The sequence below is a fragment of the Platichthys flesus genome, chromosome 18, assembly GCF_949316205.1.
Source record: "Platichthys flesus chromosome 18, fPlaFle2.1, whole genome shotgun sequence".
Lineage (NCBI taxonomy): Eukaryota > Metazoa > Chordata > Actinopteri > Pleuronectiformes > Pleuronectidae > Platichthys > Platichthys flesus.
In genome coordinates, this window is record NC_084962.1 from 7,967,400 (window position 1) to 7,989,702 (window position 22,303).

At 42.3% G+C, this 22,303-nt stretch overlaps 2 protein-coding genes across 3 annotated transcripts in view; one reads left to right on the top strand and one right to left on the bottom strand.

The window, feature by feature from the left end:
- Nucleotides 1–16,163, top strand: part of atad2b (ATPase family AAA domain containing 2B) — a 74,538-nt gene extending 58,375 nt beyond the window's left edge. Inside the window, exons 27-28 of the mRNA XM_062411512.1 lie at nt 3,702–3,830; nt 12,723–16,163. Of these exons, the coding sequence (XP_062267496.1) occupies nt 3,702–3,830; nt 12,723–12,764 (171 nt within the window). The 3' untranslated portion in view covers nt 12,765–16,163. The remainder of the gene's footprint in view (nt 1–3,701; nt 3,831–12,722) is intronic.
- Nucleotides 16,164–16,839: 676 nt separating this feature from the next.
- LOC133973546 (kelch-like protein 29) overlaps nt 16,840–22,303 on the bottom strand; it is a 232,074-nt gene continuing 226,610 nt past the window's right edge. For both annotated transcript variants that reach the window (XM_062411479.1, XM_062411480.1), the window contains exons 14-15: nt 20,860–21,004; nt 16,840–18,232 (exon numbers count right to left, since the gene is read on the bottom strand). In XM_062411479.1, the coding sequence (XP_062267463.1) occupies nt 18,049–18,232; nt 20,860–21,004 (329 nt within the window). In that variant the 3' untranslated portion in view covers nt 16,840–18,048. The remainder of the gene's footprint in view (nt 18,233–20,859; nt 21,005–22,303) is intronic.

A 22,303-nucleotide genomic window follows, 5' to 3' on the forward strand; every position in this document is an offset into this window, starting at 1 on the left:
AGGTTGAACTTTTTATTTCATAGGCATATTACCGGTGAATCCTGCTCAACTGCCAGATTACGTTATGAAAGTGTGAATATTTGAAAGGCATTATCTGCTCAAAGTCATGTTTCCAGTCTCTTGAGTTCAGAATTCTAGTAACCCTCTGGAGGTCAGGCTGGTGAAGCACAGAAAATGAACCTGATTTCAGTGACACAACACAAGAGAGATTTGAAAAGCTTTCTTCTTTCCTATTGATATTCCATGTAGGGGTTTGATTCAGAAGGGTAATGTATGCCCTGTGTAGGCTATATCCAATCAGGCAGTTCTACGATTTGAATGTTGTAATAATGCCATTTCACAATGACGTCATCCTGATACGACTCATACCATATGATTACCAATAATTGGTTCATCTAAATGAGCTGTCTCTAAGGTTATTGGTTGCATAAACAATTTTTTATCAATTAAATACTGCATTATGTGACATAATATGTAGACACCATATTCCAACCATCTGATCATTTCTAAATATGTTTTCTATAAAAGCTTGAAGCTGGCCATAGTCAACAGGATGCTGATAAACCTATATCCTTAACCAAGGAAGAATTCAAGAATGCAGACCTTCTAAAAAAGAGGATCCCTTGTCGCCCAAGTACTTGTTCTGTCCACATTGTTGTGGATAGATAAAAGTAATCATGCAGCAATATGCAGAGTTTTTTCTGTGACCCATGGTAAGGATGAAACACTTAAGCTGCTTTCAGACATGCACTACACTCCGCCGCTCCTCCTTATTTCATAAAGTCCTGTGACCTGATGAAATTCAATTGATTGAACTTTTTGTCTGAAATGAGAAAAAGTTTGTGTTGGGGGGAAAAGATGCACAATTCCCTGAAAAGAGCTCCAGCTGTCAAGCACAGGGGTGGATCGATCGTGTTTTGGGCTTGTGTTGCAGCCAGTGGCATGGTGAACATTTCCCTGATAGAGGGGAAGAATGTATTCAAGTAAATCCCAGCAAGTTCTGAAAGCAAACATCGCACAGTCTGTACAAAATATGAAACAAAAGAAGAAAAACACAACATGCCTCCATATGGCTCCTGTGGTGTCATCAAAGTGTCCGCAAGCCCCGGCATTCATATTCGACCCGAAGAAGTTTGAAAAACTATCACCATTTAAATCACTTGTATTGGATTTGGCTGCAATACTGTTTACCCCTGAAACTCAAAAAGTGTTTTATGTTTTAAACACTTCACCCATCCTTCCATCGGCATAGTGGTGAGTAGATAATAAATAAAGTTTCATTTTTTCGGTGAACTATCTCTTTAAAGACAAGTTTCATCTTTATCTTTTGGAAACGGGGTCATCTTTGACTTGATTAGCTTTTCCCTGCAGCAGAAAGTTTGACCTGGTGCCACTCTATATTCATAATGTTTACAGTGTCACATTGCAAGAGATGAATTAGCCTGTCCATGATATTTATGTAGAGTGCTTTTGGCAGGCAGCTGACAGTGCTAACGGTAACAGTGGATCCCAAGGGCAGCCCGTGTTTTAAATTCCCTTCCTTGACTCCATCAGAGGCGTTTGTGTGCTGCAAAGTAAAAGCGTCCTTTCAAAGTGAAGTACTGCTCTTAAAAGTCAAGGATCTGGTCTTGAGTAAAGTCTGTCTTGGGATTAAGTTTTTACTGAAGTTTTTTTTTTGTTGATGTGAGGGCTCAGCATGTAGTCTTAATGAAGACAACTGTTCTGTCACTTAAACAGAAAATCACAGTCAGATGGAGCATAGCGATTAATACAATGCTAACCTCTTTGCCTCTGTAATTTTTCTTTGGCTCACTATAATTATCTCTCAGGCGTTGGCTGATGAGAGGCTTTGACAAACGCACACGTCGTATTAATCTTGACATTGCCTTGGTTTTATGTGTTTAAAACGTGGTCACTCGTCCCTCTCACACGTGCACACGCATACACACCATTTAATTTCTACTGAGATTTCTCTGTTTGTCTTGAGTCTGTGATGGTAACTTTAATCATTTTGCCCATGCGCTCTCTGTCAATGCATTTCGATGAGCCCCCTTTTTAAATAGACACACACACACACACACACACACACACACACACACACACACACACACACACACACACACACACACACACACACACACACACACACACACACACACACACACACACAGGTCAATTAATAGGGCTTTTGACTGTCCAGAATGTTTTAATTAAAGTAGCAGTGAAATGTAAACTTGGTTCTAATTATGATTTGCTTTAATTAGCTGTCACTCTAATCTTAATTGCTTTTGAATACAGCTGACCTCCAAATTCTTCATCTCCATGCACCAACATCAGCGCTTAGCTTGTGTGACTGGTTATTCAGCGCTGTCTGTTGTTTGGTTACGACTCCATTCACATGATGAACCATATTAGTCATAGCTTTGTTTCGATCTTACTAGTATTGATGATAGCTGTGTTTCTTCATATTGAGTATTGATATCATTTTAATAATACACACCATGAAACGTTGTAATGTAAATAATCCAGTCCCTCTTAAATATTTGAGTGTATCTCTGTTGTATTGCAGTACCATCTGTTTCACTCTCCATACTAGGTATAAGTTATTATTTGATTACTAGTTTAGCTGCCCTTGTTAAGAAAAGCTTTCTCTCCCAGGGTCGGCGCAATGAATAGAAACAGCATTTTATGGCTTGCAGCACTGTCTCTTTCTCAATTCACTTGAAATTCACTTGGCCAGAGGTTTTATTTATAGCCATGAAAAGTGGAAAGCTAGCGGACTAATCTCACTTTTCTGTCTTTCTATGATCTCCTCTGCTCTGTTTTAGCATCAGTGGGGCACCTAAACACAAACAGTGCAGTCAGAAAGCTCTGGGTGTGTGTGTATCACTGTTGGTTTTATTTATTAGAGATACAGACACAAAACTATAGCAGTGTGGAATGTAAAATCAATTTAAACGTACTCCCAGTTGAATAATGATAATATTTTGATTAATGGGAAACAAGGCAGATATGTTCACGAAATTAGATTTAATATCTTTTATTCCTTTGGTCATCATTGATCATCAATTCCGTCTATCCTCACAACCCTAGTGGGTGTTACTATTGTCACACAGTGGGGAGACGAGTCTGGATAAAGTGCAGATTGAAGGTTTTATTGGAAAATAAACAACACAACTACTCACTATAGGCATTGAAGTGTGGAGAAACATCACCGGCAGTGAATGGAATGTGTGGACGAATGAGAAATGTGTACGCTACTGTTGAATGCAGAAAAATGAACAAACACACAACACACTTAAAACATGGAGAGATGTGGAGCCTAGGAGAAGACGGAACATGACCATGAGATCAGAGTAGTATTTACAGCTTCTGTGAAGATATATTGTATCACCACATTTCTTTACTTACCTACTCTGACTGTAGCCTCCTGTTGTAAATAGCTATTTGATGTCAGGAGGAGTCACAATATGTTGTTTAAAAAAAAGTTTAAACTGATACACAATGAAAGTTGCATTATAATTGAATGAAAGCATTATTATTATTTTTCCAATTTTCTATTGGTATCATTATTGTGAAACCTTGGAGCCAAGACAATTAAGTAGAGGAAATCAGATATTGTGTGGGCTCTAATTAGTAAGGAATGTGTTAATACTTGTGTGTTACTGATGTATTTTATCTTGTTTTGTCATTCCCTGCAGGTGCTACTGGATATGGTGGTGAAGAAGAGCACTGGCTACAGCGTAGAGCAGCTGGAGAGACTGTACTCCGTTCTCAGCCAGTGTATCTTCAAGTACCGCAGAGAGTACGACAAGACCCAGCTACTGGAGGTCAGTGATTACTTGTTGCTTCCCATAGGGTTTCTTATCCTACTTTCATGGTATAGTGTATACAGTATGTCACTATTATACTTTTATACTATTATTATTATCACTACTAATACTATTACATCTTAAATCTCAGTGGACAGTGACATATCGAAGATGTCGGAATGATGTGGTCTCTGACTTGACAGATTTATTATTATTATCAGTTACAAATTACTATTATTATAACTGTAATTAATGGTGATTGTCATTGCGCATTAATTTGCTTATCATATTCTCCATCATTGAATTGATCGTCTGGTTTTTAAACCTAAAATGATGATTGGGGGGGCGGCGGCTCAATGAACATGTGAATAAGGCAAATTTAGTTGCAAATTAATATGAGACCCTGGGGCATCTTTTGTGTGCAATACAAATGAAATTATAATTAAGTAGTTCTGCAAGGTTAGGAAACCAATGATCTGGCAGCCTCGTTTTTTAAATTTTGTCCTGCAGATTTGACCTCGGGTAACTCGGTTAAAGTAACGTGCTGAATGATGCTGAGGCATGTTTGAGCAACCTTTTAACATTCATTGAAGTAACATTATATGGTGGAAAAAAATGGTAGCAGCAAATAAAATCTGGAAAGTTTTTGACATAGAATATGTACCTAATTTGCGAGCTTTGGTTTAGACGTCTACTCCTTGAGACGGGCTGAAATGGGGACTAGCGTCTGGAAGTGACGAGCATCGGGACAAACCACAACTAGGTGCAGGTGGGGTCGGGCAGTACATATCAGGAATAGTTCAGGGTTTAGTTGAATTTAAGTTCTCTTTGTTTGTGTTGTGGTTCTTGTTGCTCTACAATAGAATCTAATGAGGACAGCAGGGACTTGTAATTGAGCACTTATAAAAGATGCATTCAGTCGTTGAAATCTACAGAGATTAAGAAAGTCAGGAGCTGGAATCCAAAAAAGTTCTTGAAAGAATCTTTGATTCCACACAATGCTCCAGTCAGGCCTCATTATAATCTGTAATTTAGCTAATTTTATGGAAACATGAAAACTACCATTTCATGTTTCAAACATTCTCGATGTAAACATCAAAATAAATCATAAAAGTTTGAAATGCAAAGTTTTTATTTAATAGTTCTTATCAATATAATTCAGCCAGTATGTCTGCAGGAATAACCCCCCTTAAGCATACACTGCTTTTAATTTGATTAATCATAGAAAAATAATTAGAGGTTTTTAAATGCTGTCGCATGGTAGCTGTTTTTCAAGGTCAGTGATTGTAAAGAAAAAATCCGTAAAAAACGTTGGTTAAACACTCTGAGCGTGGTGACTGCCTTTTTGGAAAATACAGTAAACTCTGTGCATATGGTGAGTAAGGATCAACAAAATACCCTCAATACGAGGTATTTTCTTTTCTATATTCATTACTAATCTCTCTTGACAATCATCCATACAGAAATAGCTGCTGTCTATTTTCCCAGAAACCCATCTGGTCATCTGCTGCTGCTGTTGGATGTCAGTGCAGACAGCGGGCCAGGAATGGCAGTGTCCTGGTGCCGGTAGCCAGAGCCTGGCTGTCAGGATTTCAGAGAGAGAGAGCAGTCAGCCAGGTGCCGCCTGTCTACAGGCCGGCTGGTGGTGGAGGGGAGAGGGTGCACGTCTGGGTTCGTCTCATACTGCCAGCCTAAATTGGTGTTCCCAGAGCAGAAATGTCAGCTCGTTTGGCACGTGCTTTGTTTACCTCTATTTGCAACACACATCTCGGCTCCCCAGCAGGTCATCTCCGTGTTACTCCCCGGAGAATGCGGGGAAAAAAATACATGCACATACATAGACGTATGCAGGAGGCTGAAGCCATTTCCACTTAATGTTGCATTCTGTTGCACTCTGCTGCAGCGCGTAATTCGCTGTAGAGCCGAGTCAAATGGAGCGTGTCCATACATTTGTCTCCTTTACTCCACCCCCGTCCTCCTCTGGGTACGGCTTGTCTCAGTCTTCTGGAGGAGCTGACCTTTCAGCAGATGGAGTGGACTGCACCCTGCTTCCAGTTAGCGCCAGAGGGACCATCTCTGCTTTGTACACAATAACAAGCCAAGCCATGCTCCCATCTACAAATTGGCGTTCCTATCACCCTTGGCTTAGTAATTCATTTTGCCTGTGTCTCAGATCGCAATTACAGATTTTGTATGAGCCTTTGACCTTTAACCTGATTCTGTGTGATGCCAGAATTTTGTCTCACTGGCCGATTGAGCTGAACATCCAAAGAGTTGTTTATTTCTCCGCCCCATTTATGTTTTTTGCTGCTGAAGATTACAGATAAAGATTGCAAACATAAATTGGATTCCTAGATATTTAGCATCATCATGTTGATTCCTGCAGGTAGACAGTGAAATGAGTTGCCCTGACTTCATGACATGATGACATTTGGAGCATGTGATCTTTTTAAATCATTAAGGTTAAACGTCTGGCTTTTGAGACTTGCCGAGACACATATTGTGTCACAGTCAAGAGAAAAGCATCATAAAACATTTAGAAAATGACAGACGCCCCTGCAGAACAGAAAGCAATACAGCCCTGGCTTTCATCATAGAGAATCAGTTGTCAATAGCTTGTGCGACAACACCTTTGTTCAGGCACTAAACACGAGATTGTTCTCTCGTGAGTGAAAAAGCTCCCCCAACTTGCACTGTTGTTGTTCTTACTTTTCTAATCTACACGAGAAGCCGGTTCTCCCCTGGGTGGCAGAGAATTTGATCTGGGCAACTAAAAAAATCAGTAACTGGTGTGGAAAGAGATAAGATGGGTTCAAAGAAAGTGGGTACTCCAAAGCAATTTATAATACCTTTGTCGAACATCACATGTTGATGACATCATAACAGTGTGGTGCAAAAATTCTGGATTTCTCTTTGATGCATTGTATTGCTCCACAGGGAAATAAAACTCCATCTGCAATTTTGCCACATTTTTACTCATTAGCTATGCAAGAGCTTCTTTACATGTATGCTGTCTTCCACATATAATAGAGAATAAATGACAGCACTACAGGGCATATTTGTCTCATGGCTCTCCATAAGGACATGGAGTAGCCAGCAAGGGGTGGTCATAGACAGTAGGTAATTTGTGGGGATGGTCTCGATAGTCCAAATACTTGGGAGTGTTTCTCTGGCTACAAGACGGCCCCAGCCAGTGGCCGCAGGAAATTTCTTTAAAATTTGGTACAAATAGTCACTCTGACTTAATGATGAACTGATCTAGATTCTGATGGTCACGGACACGGTGACCTCACAAGCACATTGTTTGCCCTGTGAACGGGAAACTCTCTAAGTATTAACTAATTGATTTTAGTAGCCAAAGGTCAGAGGTAATACAATATATCCCAGAGTGAAGTTTAGAGAGAATAAAGAAAACGGACATGAGTCGGTATCTGTCCTCTGTCATCCTCCCTGTGCTGCTGATGTGATTCACTGTCTGCAGGTACCTCTGGTAGAGAGGTGGGGGGCCTGTTAGTCTCAGGCAGCAGCTCAGTTTACAAGAATCTCCCAGTTTCCGGTCAAACCAAGATGATCACTTTGTCTACAGACAGACAGCTTTTGTTTTAGCTTCTTCATAACAATTCCCTGTCAGTTTAACCATCGCGCTATGGTTTAGTAAAGCATTTAGCCTGGAGACTGCAGACTGAACGGTTTTCACTGTATGTTTGATGAACAGGGGGTTTGACAAAGAGTTTATTCGCCTTTTGAACTATTTATTGCACTGACAGTTACCAGAGAAGTTGTTTTCAATAAGAGTTATCTTCACTTCAGCTGTTTTGTTGTGTCCACCACAGCCTCTCCTCTTTACTTGTTCCATGTGTGTCTGGGGAATGCACCGATGCCCGACCATGGCCTGACAGGAAGAGGTCAAACAGGGCTTTGAATTAAATACAGCAAATCATACATATTGTAAAGGTTCCGCTCTTTAACAAAAGCCGGCCTCAAATGAAGCTAGTTTCTGCAGTCAAGGTAAATGAATGCTCCAGTCACTCTTTTATGAACTCCAGTAATTAAGTAGCCGACGTGACTTCAGTGAATAGGTGTCTATTTGGCCGGCAGCCAGGGCTTATGGAGGTCTATGTTTCTCTCTCCGACGGAGTATGTTAGTGAGACAGAGAGTCGTGCTGCAGAGGCTTGTTGGATCGTCTGCTGTGTTTTCAGGATGAGAAGGTGAATGCCCTTCAAGCAGATGGAGTCATGATCACAGAGAGGTGGAAAGCGTCAAGCTGGCAAAGAGCTTATTTCTCTTTTGATGTGTGAGTTAACAGTGAAAGAATCAGTTAAGCAAAAATATGTTAAAAGCATTAGCTGAACCTCTTAGGGATTTTTTTTAAATAAGTGTTTGAGTGTTTTTTTTTATATATATATATTTTTTTATACAGTGAACATTAAATTGTTCATCGAGCTGGCAGCGACCCGTCTACTGGGTCCCTCCCAGTGCTAAGTGCCTAATGGATCTTATAAATACAATTAAATGATCACATCAGAAACACTTGCAGCATAATGTCAGCCCTGTGACCTTTTCAAATCTATCCATAATAAACTGCAGGATATGTCGGGTATTGTTTTCACTATCCTCATTATTAATGAACAGTTGGCGCAACGCACTCGATCTCCTTTAACTCCCCGACTTTGGCACCGGCTAAACACTGTTTGGACACGAGAGGATTACAAATGGCATAATCAGGAGTTGGCTGTAGAATGGCATCGAATTCACAAGTTTACGAAAGTGCGAAAGAACATGGAATATTCCGGGCCAAATTTCTGATTAGAAACTGACTGACTGGAATATGAAATGAAAAACTCCAGAAACACACTTCTGATATGATCTTCAAGGCTACAAGGAACATTCATTAAGCTGATTATCAATTACACACACTTTCCATCATAGTTTCTCTGACTGTGTTTAAGAATTGTCAACATGACAGCTCCCCAAAGTAAAGCCAAAGTGTCTTGATCACCTGCTTGCTGGCTACGGTTCAGCTGTCTGGTGTTAGTGGTTGGTACATGGACCAGATTAAAAAAGTCCAAGTACACATCAGAGCATATTTTCAAACAAGGCTTTTGTCATTTGAGGTAGTTCGTTTCACAGTGATGTTCGTTCAAGTGTTCATCTCTCCAGTAGTAATTCAATGCAATAAAAACATCATTGGTGAAACATCAGAACAGACCAATTGAAACTGTCCCACAATTGGTTGAGCGCAATTATCAGTTGGACAAATCAAACCCATCTTTTCTACCTGAGATAAGTGATCTCCTTACCTCCCTCTGCCCAAGACACACAAGTGTGCTTGTGTGTCTTGGGCTGCAGCAGCATGTTGAGGTTCCTACTCACACCAAGGGGCACACTCTTGATCTGGTTATCACTGACTCTGCTTCCATCAATAACCTACAGGTCTATGATCTTGGTGTGTCCGACCACAAAGTGGTCTCAGTGGCCTTAACTTTTATGCTGCCTACTATTAGAGATTAGACCTAGGCGTCAAATGTCTTTTCGGAACTGGAAAAACATTGACTCGGCCACTATGACCATGGATCTCCAGCTCATCACCTGCCCAGCCTCTGCATCAATGGATGAATTAGTGGAACTATACAATACATCCCTGAGAAGTGTTTTGGATCTCCATGCCCCTGTCAAGTCACGTGAGGTCAATTTCTCACGCTCCGCTCCCTGGTTCACACATGAGCTTAAGAAAATAAAAACAGCTGGGCGTGCCCTGGAACGACGCTGCAGAAACACTGGGCTCACTGTCCATAAACTGGCCTACCGTGAGCATCAAAGGGCCTACTGCAACTCCCTTAAAGATGCTCGCTCACAGTTCTACTCCGGGTTAATCAATAAAAACCCTGTCAATTCCAAACAGCTTTTTTCCACCATAAGCTATCTCCTGAAACCACAACCACCCTCTTCAACTGAGGCTACAGAGGAGCAATGCAACAGCTTCATTGACTTTTTTAGATCAAAGGTCAACACCATTCGCTCTCTGATGTCCAGCTCTCCATCTCTGCTTCCCTTCGACACCAACACCTTATCTACGAGTGTGCTGTCTAGTCTACATCTCGCTGAGGTTCAGGAGAGCCATGTTGAGGCAATCCTCAAAAAAATGAAATCCTGTACCTGTATCCTGGACCCCATTCCCACTGCTCTGCTAAAGTTACATATCTCCACTCTCAGTCCTTTCATCACCAAGGTTGTTAACCTTTCCCTTTAGTCTGGCTGTGTCCCACCTACTTTCAAGGTTGCTGTCATCCGTCCCCTTCTCAAGAAACCCACCCTGGACCTCGGAGGTTCTAGCAAATTACAGGCCTATTTCCAAACTTGTCTTCCTGTCCAAGGTGTTAAAGAAGGTGGTCGCTTCTCAACTTCAGGACCACCTCAAACATAACAATTTGTTTGAAAAGTTTCAGTCAGGATTTCGTTCAGCCCACAGCACTGAAACGGCTTTGCTCAGGGTTACAAATGACCTGCTGATGACAGCCGATGCAGGATCTACCATCTCAAAAACATCTCCAAACTCCGCCCCACTTTAACCCTGTCAGATGCAGAGAAGCTCGTCCACGCATTCATCTCCTCTAGACTGGACTACTGCAATTCACTTTTCACTGGGATCACTGGCAAGAACATCAAAAAACTGCAATACATCCAAAACAGTGCTGCCAGGATCCTGATGAGAGTCCGTAAATATGAGCACATAACACCAATTCTACACTCACTCCACTGGCTCCCTGGCTCAACCCGGATTGACTACAAAGTCCTACTCCTCACCCATAAATGCATAAATGGACATGCACCTCCCTACCTACAAGAACTCATCACTCCCCAAACCTCCACCCGCACCCTCAGATCTACAAGTAGCTCGCTCCTTCGGGTTCCCAACACCAAGCTCCGCACCATGGGCGACCAGGCCTTTTGCTCAGCAGCGCCCCGCCTATGGAACGGTCTCCCTGACCACTTGAGGGCAACACAGACCCTGGACTCTTTTAAGACTGGTCTAAAAACCTTTTTATTCAAAAAGGCGTTCTTACTTTGAGTTTGAGTTTTTAGGACTTTGATTTTTGATTTTTAACTATGTACTTGTGGCACTCTGAGATTCTCCGATAAAGAGTGCCTTACAAATAAAATGTATTATTATTATTATTTATTACCATTGTGCCATCCCCTGCAGAGACAACTGCATGCTGTGTATTTTGGCTTCTTTTCCAGAATGTGAGAGGAAGTGGAGATTCATCATTCCATATTTATATTGTCTATTATATTTTATCCAGCTGTTGAGCCAAAAATATAATATATATTTGTTTATTATTGAAGCAGATAAGGAAAACCGGCAAATATTGACGTCTGAGAAGATGGAAGCCGTTACTTTTTTCTTATGCGTTCAACAATTTCCTTTATCTGTCATAAATACTAAGGACTTAATTAACCTACCATCTCAGTTTCAGCAAAAACCTTTGCTGCCGTTACTTTCTTGGTTAAAGAAATGATTTGGGAGTATAACAAACACTTTTAAATAGATTTACATTGTACAAATTACAGCTATAAAAGATATTGCCTTAACAGTATTACTTAGCTGAAAAGGCGTTTGCAATATCTACTACTGGGTAATAATTATGCAAATAGCTTTTTAATTCTCACAAATTCTTCAATGTTGGTGTCTCTGGTGCAAAGGTTTGTCTTAAAGTAAGAGTCTGTCTCTCCACTGGAAAATCTTGCCCCTCTTTTCAAAGTGTAAAACTGTTGCCTCCTGTGAAGTTGATATTCTTTAAGTAGGGTTGGGTGGTGTTCACATTTTAACCTGTACTTGTCCCAGTATCTGGAATTCGGTACCACTAGCCAAATCCATCACTATAAGTGTTAGCTTTCTTTTTAAGCATTGTATAGCTTCTGTGGGATAGTCCAGGAACTTGAAGGAAAGGTTACGGCGCCACATACACACACTGACTCCGCTGCTCTCTTCTCTCACAACAGAATTTGTAATCTCAGTTAATGTATGGGGAGCCGGAGGAGATGGCGGGGCGTGCTCATTTTGGCTCAACTCGTTTGGCACAGTGCGCAGAGCAGATGATGGAGACACAGAGAGGAGCAGTAAATTACTGACACAGCCAGTAACTGCTGTAAAAAAGTAACTTTTTTCACCATCCAAACACATTTGAAGAGACTCAAGTGAACACTGTCTGCCTTGTTGGAGCTGTTACCGGGCTCTGTGCACGCTGTGGCTCCCTGGGTGTCTGCGCTGTTGACTCGCCATTGTTCTGACTGTGCACTGAACAGAAATGAGCTTGGCTAGATCACATTCCAGGGATGCGTCACACCGATGCGTATACTCTCTCTTTCACTCACTCGCGTAAAACGTACTCCGATGTGCTCACAGGTGCCGAAATGTGGCACTGACCGATTTATCGTGAACCGGTGCCCAGTATTACCCACGTAATCCGGTTGGTACCCTTAAAAGTACAGAGTTCGGTACCCAGCATTTTCTTTAACTGTTGTAAATGTTGATCGGTATCTTGGTAGCTGCGTCTGATGCACTGACTCAGCCGTTCAGATGAGAGAACACACACACTGTAACATCTTCAAGACATTAATCATGGTCTATTGCAGCCTAACATCCATCTCTCTTCCTCCGGCTCTGTTCAGATTTAGTCAGTGTCAAACTCTGCTGTTTTCACGCTGAGAAAAATGGCCCGTCTCATTCCAGCACAGCTTTGCTTCATTTTACATCGTTTATCATGGTGAAAGCTGTTGTTTGCTGAGGGAAATTTCCAAGTAAAATTGAAACCGTGAACAGATGCTTTATACACACATCCGACTTTTGTGTGGTGGTTGAGACTAAGCAGTGTGTGTTTGTGTGCTTCTCCCTTTCTGTGATGCAGGAAATGGAGGAGAGAATCCAGCATTTTGATACATTCCTGTGACCTGGAGAAACTGTACCCGTCAGGGAGATCCTGAACAAGCCTGGGACCACAAAGACACAAACACAAACTTGAGTGAGAGAACGTGAAGGAGTCCTCGGCACGAAAAAACAAACAAGGAAAAAATCCAGCACCCTCCTTTTGGCAAGGAGGGAGGACAAGGTTGAGGATGGAGACTTTCAATGGTGCTATCGTCTCAGGAATCTGGCCAGATCCAGACCCATTCTACACAACCAAACTCCTGGAGGTGTGTCAGTCACACATCACATGCACACACACTAACGGGGACGGGCAACTCTGGTGCTACTCGGGTGCTATCCCAACTTTTATCCATGCTGCTCTTGGGATTACTTCTTAACTTGGATGACTAGCAAAACCAACAGATCGGGTGATGTCATATCACAACCTGGCCGCTTCTGTCCGGAGCAAGCCGTGCATACACTCTTGAACACACACACAGTGACGATTGGGTATGTATGCATTTCTACAAATTCACACCAGAAATGTGTACACAAAGACACACACACTTTTAGATCCTCACCAGCAGAGAATGCAAAGTGCCGCAAAACTGGGGGGGTTAGGTATTTTTGCTGAGCTGCATCGCCGAGCCCATCTCGCCCATAAGTGCAGCGGCGCCGCATCACCGGCCAGTTATCACCACGATATCATGTGACTCGTCTTTTTTTTTTATCTCTGCCATTTTAGTTACTTGATTAGTTGAATATCTGAGCCACCGTCGAGGACACTCAACCAGAACTGGAGTTTACGGAGAACGGCAACTTCGCTGAGGTTAGCACAGCGGGACGAGGAGCGATTATCTCCTCTTCAGCAGTCAGGTGTGGAAAGCTGTAAGCCCCCTCTCCCCTCCTTCCCTGTGTTTTTTTTCTTTCTCAAGAGCTGTAAAATCCACCTCACTCCACACGTTTGCTCACAGACGGCCTCTGTCCTTCACCGTCTCAGCAGATTGTCGTGTCCTAAATAGTTTGTCCGCTAGCTGCACGCCACCCTCCCTCCCTTCCTCACTTTGTTCCACAGTATGAATGTTTTCCGCTCCCACTCAAGCTTTTGCCCACCAGTGGAAGATTTCCATCGACACCCCCGGCTGAGTTGCTGGAAGCAGTATAAATTGGAACGCGTCTGTAGTTTTGCACTGCCTAGCGTGTGCCTTATTTGAAACCTCATGAAACTCTGAAATATTTCGCAAGATGTTTTTTTGGGGGTATTATTAACTTTAGTCTCGTGACAATGAACCCAAGTTGGGGTTGTTCTTAATCATTGAGGTCATAGTGACCTTGAAGCAAAAAAAGTTGTACTTATCTCGGTGCCATTAGGTTGATTAACGTCATATCTAGGTTTTTACATCTCTGCTCAGTTCCAATGTCAAAATGGGCCAACAAAATTTTTTGAAAGCAGGAAAAACGATATATTAACGTTTGTGTAGTTACGGAATTTATATGTAGTCACCTTGTACCACAATGCAGTCCACATCCAAAATAAATAATAATAACAATAATAAGGGTGTGAGTCACATGAACGCTCGTGCCAAGCGTTGAGCCACTCCCTCAAAAAAGGTGCTGACACCAACAGCGCCCATTCACAGGAATCCTAATGTAAACTGATGTACTACGGTGTATATTTGATCACTGTTTTTTTTACTTTTTTATAAGATGCTTTGCTTGAGTTGATTTTTTTTGCATGTGTTGTGATTCCATATTGAACAAGGCCATTCTAGGCAGAGCCCATCACTAAGTTGTACAAAGCATTACATGATTTCATTTGATTTTCTTCTTTCACACGTGTATGTTCGCACTTCACGGATTCATTTTTCTTTTTTCTCAACCCCAGACGAGAGAAGCTGGATTCTCATTTGTGGCCCACACAGTACATTTTCTGTCTGCAGTGAATGAAGGTGTTTACTGGATTTTTCTCATGCCACATTTGATCTTGGGGGAGAGATGCCGTGTTCTGAGCAGGTGCCGCCTGACGGAGGCCCTCTCCTTTTCTCTCTGAGCGTTCCCCCCCTCTGATCCTTACACTCCTCCCGCTAAAACTCTGACCCCGGCTCACCTCTGCCTTTCTCTCTGATTCTGGGTGACACAAAAAGACGCAAACTGGCAACGACAGGTTAGCACTTGGACTACTGCAGAGAAGAATAAAACCAACGCTACCTCAGCTTAATTTATTTAAAAAAAAAACTGTTTACTGGGTACATAAACAGTATTTTGTCTTTTTCCTCACACCTCCCCTAAAAATACTGTTACAACATCCACAGTACCATCCTCTGTACCAGGTCAGTGCAACCAAGGCTGCTGCAGTAATCCAACAGTTGTTTATATCTCTCTGAGTGTTATGTACGTTTGCAATTGAGCCAGATGACGATCGCATACATTTTAAGGAAACTTCGATACGTTTTTTTTTTCTTTTTAATGCTTTAGATTCAGGTTGTCTTATTTTCTACTGTACATTGGCACTGAGGAGGCGTCCTACATCTGCTCGTCTTTCCCTTAACCCCCCCGAATCTACAGAGGACATTTTTTTTTTTTTTTTGCCTTTTTACACAAGATCATCTTTCCCCCCAAAAAATGTTCATCTCATCCATTGTTATTATTTATTATTAAACATGTTCTTCATCTTTTATTCAGTCAACTGTCTTTTTGTACGTCTGAAGTTTAAAGAGTGGGGAAGCAACACACGTCCGTTTTTACAACAACTTTGCTGAATCGCTCAGCGTTTGTGTAGCAGGTTTTTTTTTGGGGGGGGTTGGCATGTACGGGGGAATAAAGGGTTTACAGGTCTCTCAGGTTTAACACGCGACAACATACCCGTTCGACTTTTTCTATTTATTTCATTGTTCTTGTGTTTTCTTCGTTTTGAAGTGGTAACGGATTGTGGCATACTGGAAGTGACGATTATTAGGATGGAACAGGATATTTAAAAAACTTACTGTCTTTTGAGTAAAAACCCTAGGAAGAGAAACAGGACCAGACAAACTTTTGTATTATTGTTCACTTTCTGCCAAGAGAATAACTTTTTATGGATTTAAAAACACATTGGGAAATAATATATGGGTAGTTTTAAATGTCATACATTGTGATCTTCCTTTCTTGTTATAAATAGTAGCCAGTTTGGACTAACAACCAATTTTTGTCTGGTAGTTGAGACTACTTAGTCCAGTATGCAGAAGGAGAAAGGGTTTGTTCTATCCCCAATGATTTTGTTCTTCCCGATTTTTTTCAAAGTTAATTTAGTCTAGACTTTTCATAGCTATGTCAATTCTTTTCTTTTGTGTATTTAACACACCTGTTCTCAATTGTTACTTTAGTGTAAGTTATATTTGGAAATGAAACATTTACTGTATTTCTCAAATAAACTGCTGTGATATACTTGAATAAAAAGGTGCAAACTGTACAATTTGATGTGTTGTTCTTTCGTGCGGTGAAGATGGACAAATAAGAAATCCCGAAAAAAGAAAGCTGTGAAAAGGAAGATTTCTACGAAGGTTTTCAGGATTGCTTTAGTTTTGTATCCAAATAAGAAAAAACAGCTTCTGGTTTACAGGCAGAAAGCTAGTATAATCAATATATATGTATGTATATGTGAGTATAAGCCTTATCAAAAATCACTCTTTAATAATAATTTTAATACTCTGGTAAATATGTAACCCGCACTTTGTGGTAATTGTTCATTTGAAACCTGACTTACCTGATTCAAGAAGAGTGATTCCCATGGTGGCCGAGATGTAAATGGAAAACACAATGAAAACGCTTAAACACAACTACACAACCTCAAAACAACAACTTTGACAATTGTCAAAGTCATGGATGTACGGAACAGGTGAGTCGTCTCAAATGACCACAGAAAGTAGCTGTGTTCGCTTCTTCGTCAACATTCGTTGTCACTCACTTCTGTTGTGGTTGTGTGGCTTTTTGTAGTTATGTGGCGGCTTTTGCCATCGTGATAACCGTTAAGTTGCGCGTGTGAGACTTCTCGACCACCTTACATCTTCCTTGGGAAAGCGGAAAATACCTCTAGAATCACAGATGCCCAAAAAAAAACAGACTTGACAAAACGTTTTTCTTGTTCTGGTATATGTATTAGGTTTCAATAATAACAATTGTTAATTTCCTCTTTTTGGGTACAGATTTACAGACATACCGTTTGATTTCAACCTATCCTTTTTTTTTTTCTAAAAACATTTATACAGAATTGCCTTCAGGTTTTTAAAATATACATATTTCCTTCTTGTATTTACAGAATACCAACCCAACATCTTTTGTGGGTTGCAATGAAACACATTGTATAAATCAAAAAGAAGGTGGGAGGAGCTACTGGTGAAAGAGATTAACATGGATCATCAGATCAGTTGAATGAGAACAGTTACAGGTGATTATTGTGCTTTTATCCGGAGGAATGGCCCCAATTCCAACATCTCATCAGAAGTCAGTGAAAGGGAGAATTCCCTCCATCTCTCTGAATCAGTGTTTTTTCCCAGAGAGCATGAGTGAAAATCAAGTGGAAAAACAGGCCACTCAGATGATACCTCAATCAGGTTGCAACTACTGAAGAAAAATACAGATTTTCTCTTTTTGACACTACCTGACCCAGATTTTATGGATGTTTTTTCCTATGTTTAGCAAGTCATTAAAATAACTGGGTTACGTGAAGTTCATTTCGTTTTTTCTAAATGACCTTGACCTCAAGCTGGCTGCAGGAATTTCACTTTCACAAGAGGAACCGAGTCCTTTCTTTCACTTCTCCTCTTTTCCTCTATTTTCACTACTGAAATAAATCTTCACACACCACAAACAAAACCCTCCGCTCTAATGAAAGACTAAAAAGCCTGAACATAATTTACTCAATCGGACAAGAATCTGGATCTGCGAAGGCTTCCCCTGCGCAGGCTCAGTTTGTTAAAGTAATCAGGAGTTGGTGAGTTCACAGAGATCTGGAAAAGACAAAACTCAACATCATAAAACAAAGTTTGTAAATTACTAAGACGGCCCCTGTGCCTGTTGGATGAGAGGATGAACTACTACCATGACACGTACAGTACTGGAAGTTAGGCATCACCACCCGGCATGGCCGAGTAGTTGAGCATGAGTACATTCTGCACAGGGCCTTTTGGGGGGTGGGGGGCTTAGGGCGTGGGTGGGGGGGTGGATGGATGCTGGCATCAAGTCCGGAGGCCGCAGACCGACCTGCCCCAAGCTGCCTTCGCGCATCGTCCCACGACCGGAGCTCAGCTGGTGTTCGGCATCGACCCAGTGGGATAGGGCACAAGCGGCCCTCAGCCGCTCTGGATGTACTTCTTGATGACCACGCAGCCGTGTCTGAAGAGCGGGCACGGCAGCGACTGCAGGAGCGACCAGGAGTTGGTGCACGAGTCGAAGGTTTCCATGTTGCCGAGGGCCGGACCCTCGCTGCTCACGATGCCTCCTGTGGCGTAGATCTTCCCATCCAGGATCACGGCACTGCGAAAAGACACACACGTTGGTTTTGTTCAGTTTTCTTCCTTTTTAAAGGTTTGAATTCAAAACGGAACGGATGATTGTTGTGTGTATCTATTGTGGAGGGTTTGATGACACAGCTAATGGATAGATTGTGTCTCTCCATTAGATACATATAACGACAGTCCACTGCCTCTTAGCTCAGCAGCCCATCATCACCCATGCCAAGGAGGTTATGTTTCCACCTGTTTGTTTATTGGCTGATTTGTCAAAAACAACAACACAGATTCCCATGAAACATGGTGGAAGGATGGGACATGGGCCGAAGAGGAATCCATTAAATGTAGGTGTGGATCTGGATAAAGGCGCCGATCGAGGATTTAATATCACTTTTTGTCAACATTGCAGGATGGGACCTTTTTCTTGTTTAAAAAAGGAGACTCCTATTTTTGACTGTGTGCAATTTGGTTCAGATTCAAATAGAACGTTTAATGTTATGTGTTTAAATCCCTAAACAAGATTCAGGTTTGAAAACAACAAATTATCATTTAACAAGGGACTATGTACTATGACGTTGAAAAATAAACTATACAAACTATTGTATCACAAGTTAATTAATGAGCTTTTGAAGGGCCGGCTGATGGATTTGGTTATTTGATCAAGTCAGGCTAGCAGTTTCCCCCTGTTTCCAGTTTTTGTGCTAAGCTAAAACAGATCTTGTCACAAATAACGATGAGAGGAACTCGGTGTCAGGTAGTCAGGTGTGTCGGTGAGCTTTGATATGAGATAGCGACAGTGTGAGTCACAGCAGCAGGGATGTTACTCCTGTTGTTGATCGTGACCAGACAACAAAGTCAGACAGAAGACAGCGTCTCTAAAAAAAAACAGGCTGATTGTCACGCTGGGGGCCACGTCAGGAGTTTATTTGACATCAATCTCGACATGCCCAACAAGGCTACTTTGTACTCTCGGGTAAAAAAAAAAAAACAAACACACACACACACACACACACACACACACATTACATTCCCTCTTGAGGGCAAAGCCGAACAATAATGAAAAAGCAAATATCTGTACAAATGTGCTCATTTGATATGAGAAACAGAAAAAAGAGTTTGTGTGCAGAGAGGATTAAAACTTGGGCTGTAAGCTGATTAGGGCTTTGTACTCCTATTGGGGTTTGTAACGATCTGCATTTACATAAGGTGCACGCTCAAACACACGAGAGAGAGAGAGAGAGAGAGAGAGAGAGAGAGAGAGAGAGAGAGAGAGAGAGAGAGAGAGAGAGAGAGAGAGAGAGAGAGAGAGAGAGAGAGAGAGAGAGAGAGAGAGAGAGAGAGAGAGAGAGAGAGAGCAAAAACACACACGCAGTCCTATTGCAGAAAACACTGCTGGGACTGAAAAAGATTATTACATAAAGCCTAAATCTACTTAGGGAGAAAGCGCAGCTGATCCAGAATGGAGAGAGCACAGGGGCAAAGCCCGGAGCTGCTCTCCTCGATAAACAGAGGGGAGGTGCAGGCCTACGGGGAGGTGCAGGCCTGCAGGGGAGGTGCAGGCCTGCAGGGGAGGTGCAGGCCTGCAGGGGAGGTGCGTGGATGCAGCGAGGGGAGAATATCAACTCTCCTGCACGAGGTCCTGCGAGACTCCAGCCTCGGTGTTGGAGCGTGCAGTGTCTGAGCAGCACTCTTTTCAGCGTGTTTGTTGTCGTCCCCCCCCCCCCACACACACACATCTTTTCCTCTGTTGTGTCAGACTTAGTTAAATGTAGCAGAACAGCTGCCTGGCGTGGTCGGCTGCAGCTTATCAATAACTCTGACAACGTGATTTATGATATGCATTGGGCACATAAGATCACCGGCTGTAATTGCTTCCCGACTGCATCTCAGACTTTTCTCTTTCTACTCCTTTTTCTCTCCTCCCTTCTTTTCTTTGCCTCTGCAGAAAAAAAAAGCGCCTGGAATGTAGAAAACTGGGTTCATTATCCAGCAGGCAGCACACCTCAGTGGCTCGAGCTGACAGGGATGTTAGAACACCATCCCATTGTTGTTAATTTTCAGTTATCGGCCCTTATCAGCCATTAGGTGTCCACAAATTCTATTAGAGCTTCAGATGCATTCTGCAGTTTCCTGCTCTTTTAAGAACACAAGCACTTTACCCACCTAACTGCAGGTAAATACATAAACAATATAACTCAGGGTAAAACAGGGAAATTAAAAGGGAAAGTCAATTAAATCTTTTTGATCAGATGCATCTTGTCTCTCACAGCCATGCAAATTGAAAAAATTAAATTCAAGCCCATGAATTGGAAAGCAATTTTTGTACCGAGGGAGAAATTTCAAAAACGAAAAATGCATCATGTTAGAATAATTGTCAGACGCACAACTGGATTTGTAGCAACTTTAATTAGCCGGCCTGAATATTGTCTCCCTGTGCAGCCGTTAGCCCCGTGTTGTAACACGACGACTGACTGATCAGTGTGCGTTTTATCTTTTTAAGCTTGTGCCAAGAAAATAATTTCCGTGTTTTTGAAGCTTCGCACAAGACAGACCTGGAATTCGATATTAAGAAAAGAAAAGAAAAGAAAAAAAAAAAAATCCACTCTGGGGATTTAACTTACAGGTGGCGCTGCTGCATTAATAATCTCTTACCTGCAGAACTGCCGAGAGTGATTCATGTTGGGACCAGCCTTGATGTTGCCTTTGTCTGGGTCATAGATAGTGGTAGCTCGAGCATAGGCTCCTCCCAGGATGAATATAAAGCCATTTAAGCTCACTGCAGGGGCGTATTTGTTATCTAGAGATACAAGAGGAAGACAGAGGGGGGGGGATGGGGGGGGGGGGGGAGAGAGGCGAGGAGAGGAGAGCTTTTTGTTAAAACACAACCATTGTTTGCACACCGTTCTCTCAAACAGCAGAAAAATTTCCATTCAGTGTAATGGTCTCAATTTATTTTCTTCCCCCTATTCGTCTGCCCGCGGTTTCCCCCCCCGGCCGGATGCAAAAAATCTTCATCAACATTCTCCTTATCACTTTACAGATGTGCCATTCACAAGATTGCTTGGCGAGAGAGAAAACGGAATAGATGGCGAAACCGGTAAAAAAGCACAGTTCATAAATCACCGCGGCTTTATTGGGTTCTGCTCCTGAATGTGTTTGGGTAGGGCGGCAATAGAAGAGTTACCTAAGTCCCAATGATTCACAATTGCATTACAACCTCTGGCACCTCCATAGATTCCAGGGGGGGGGGGGAAATGAGGGAGAATAGGCGAAATAAATAAAGGAGGAAAACACTGCATGTATATTGCAAATACATGAGTGAACAGGTGGCCTACTGCATACTGTGCATACTGTATAATTCAATCTGATACAGTGCATCGTGCTGAGGCGTTGAAGGAGCACCGCGGAAGAATTATAGATGATGGGGAACAAAATGAACCAGTGGTTTGTGTGGAACGATGCCACTGGAAACCCGCAGCCCGCGAGCAGCAGCCGTGCTCTACGGGAAGAGGACGTGCATTTCAAACTCGGAGGGATTCCTCTCGGGCAGACTGCAGCTGGCCAATTTACACCCGCGCATGAATAATGCACCTTCACTTAGCATCGAGCTGCCGTCTGTTTTCTGCCACAGCCGACGGACATCCCTCATCGGAGACGGGCGACCGGAGGGGTGAAGTCCGATGCCCTGGTAATGATGACACCGGCCCACAAACGCTCCTCTGGTGTAGTGAACCGCCTCAACCCTTTTTCCAGGCCTCCACCCCAGCTGCTGAGAGGAGTCGCTGCCAGGCTAGTAGCTTTAGCATCAGCGTGCTAACATGCTTCCGATGGCAATGCCAGCATACCGACGTTAAGCTTAATGTTAACCCTTAGGTTTGTTGTGATAAAATACAAACACTTGCTAATTAGCATCAAGACGGACGACATGACCATTCCCCAAAAGTGAAGTCAAAGTGTCTCAACAGCCCCCTGGTGGCTGGCTGCAGTATAGGTTATAACGGCAAGTCAAGTCAAAGTTTCTAGATGGTTCTCATCAAACTGATGCATGTTCAAGTCTTCATTTATCTGGTTATGTTAATTTATTTGATGCTTTAAA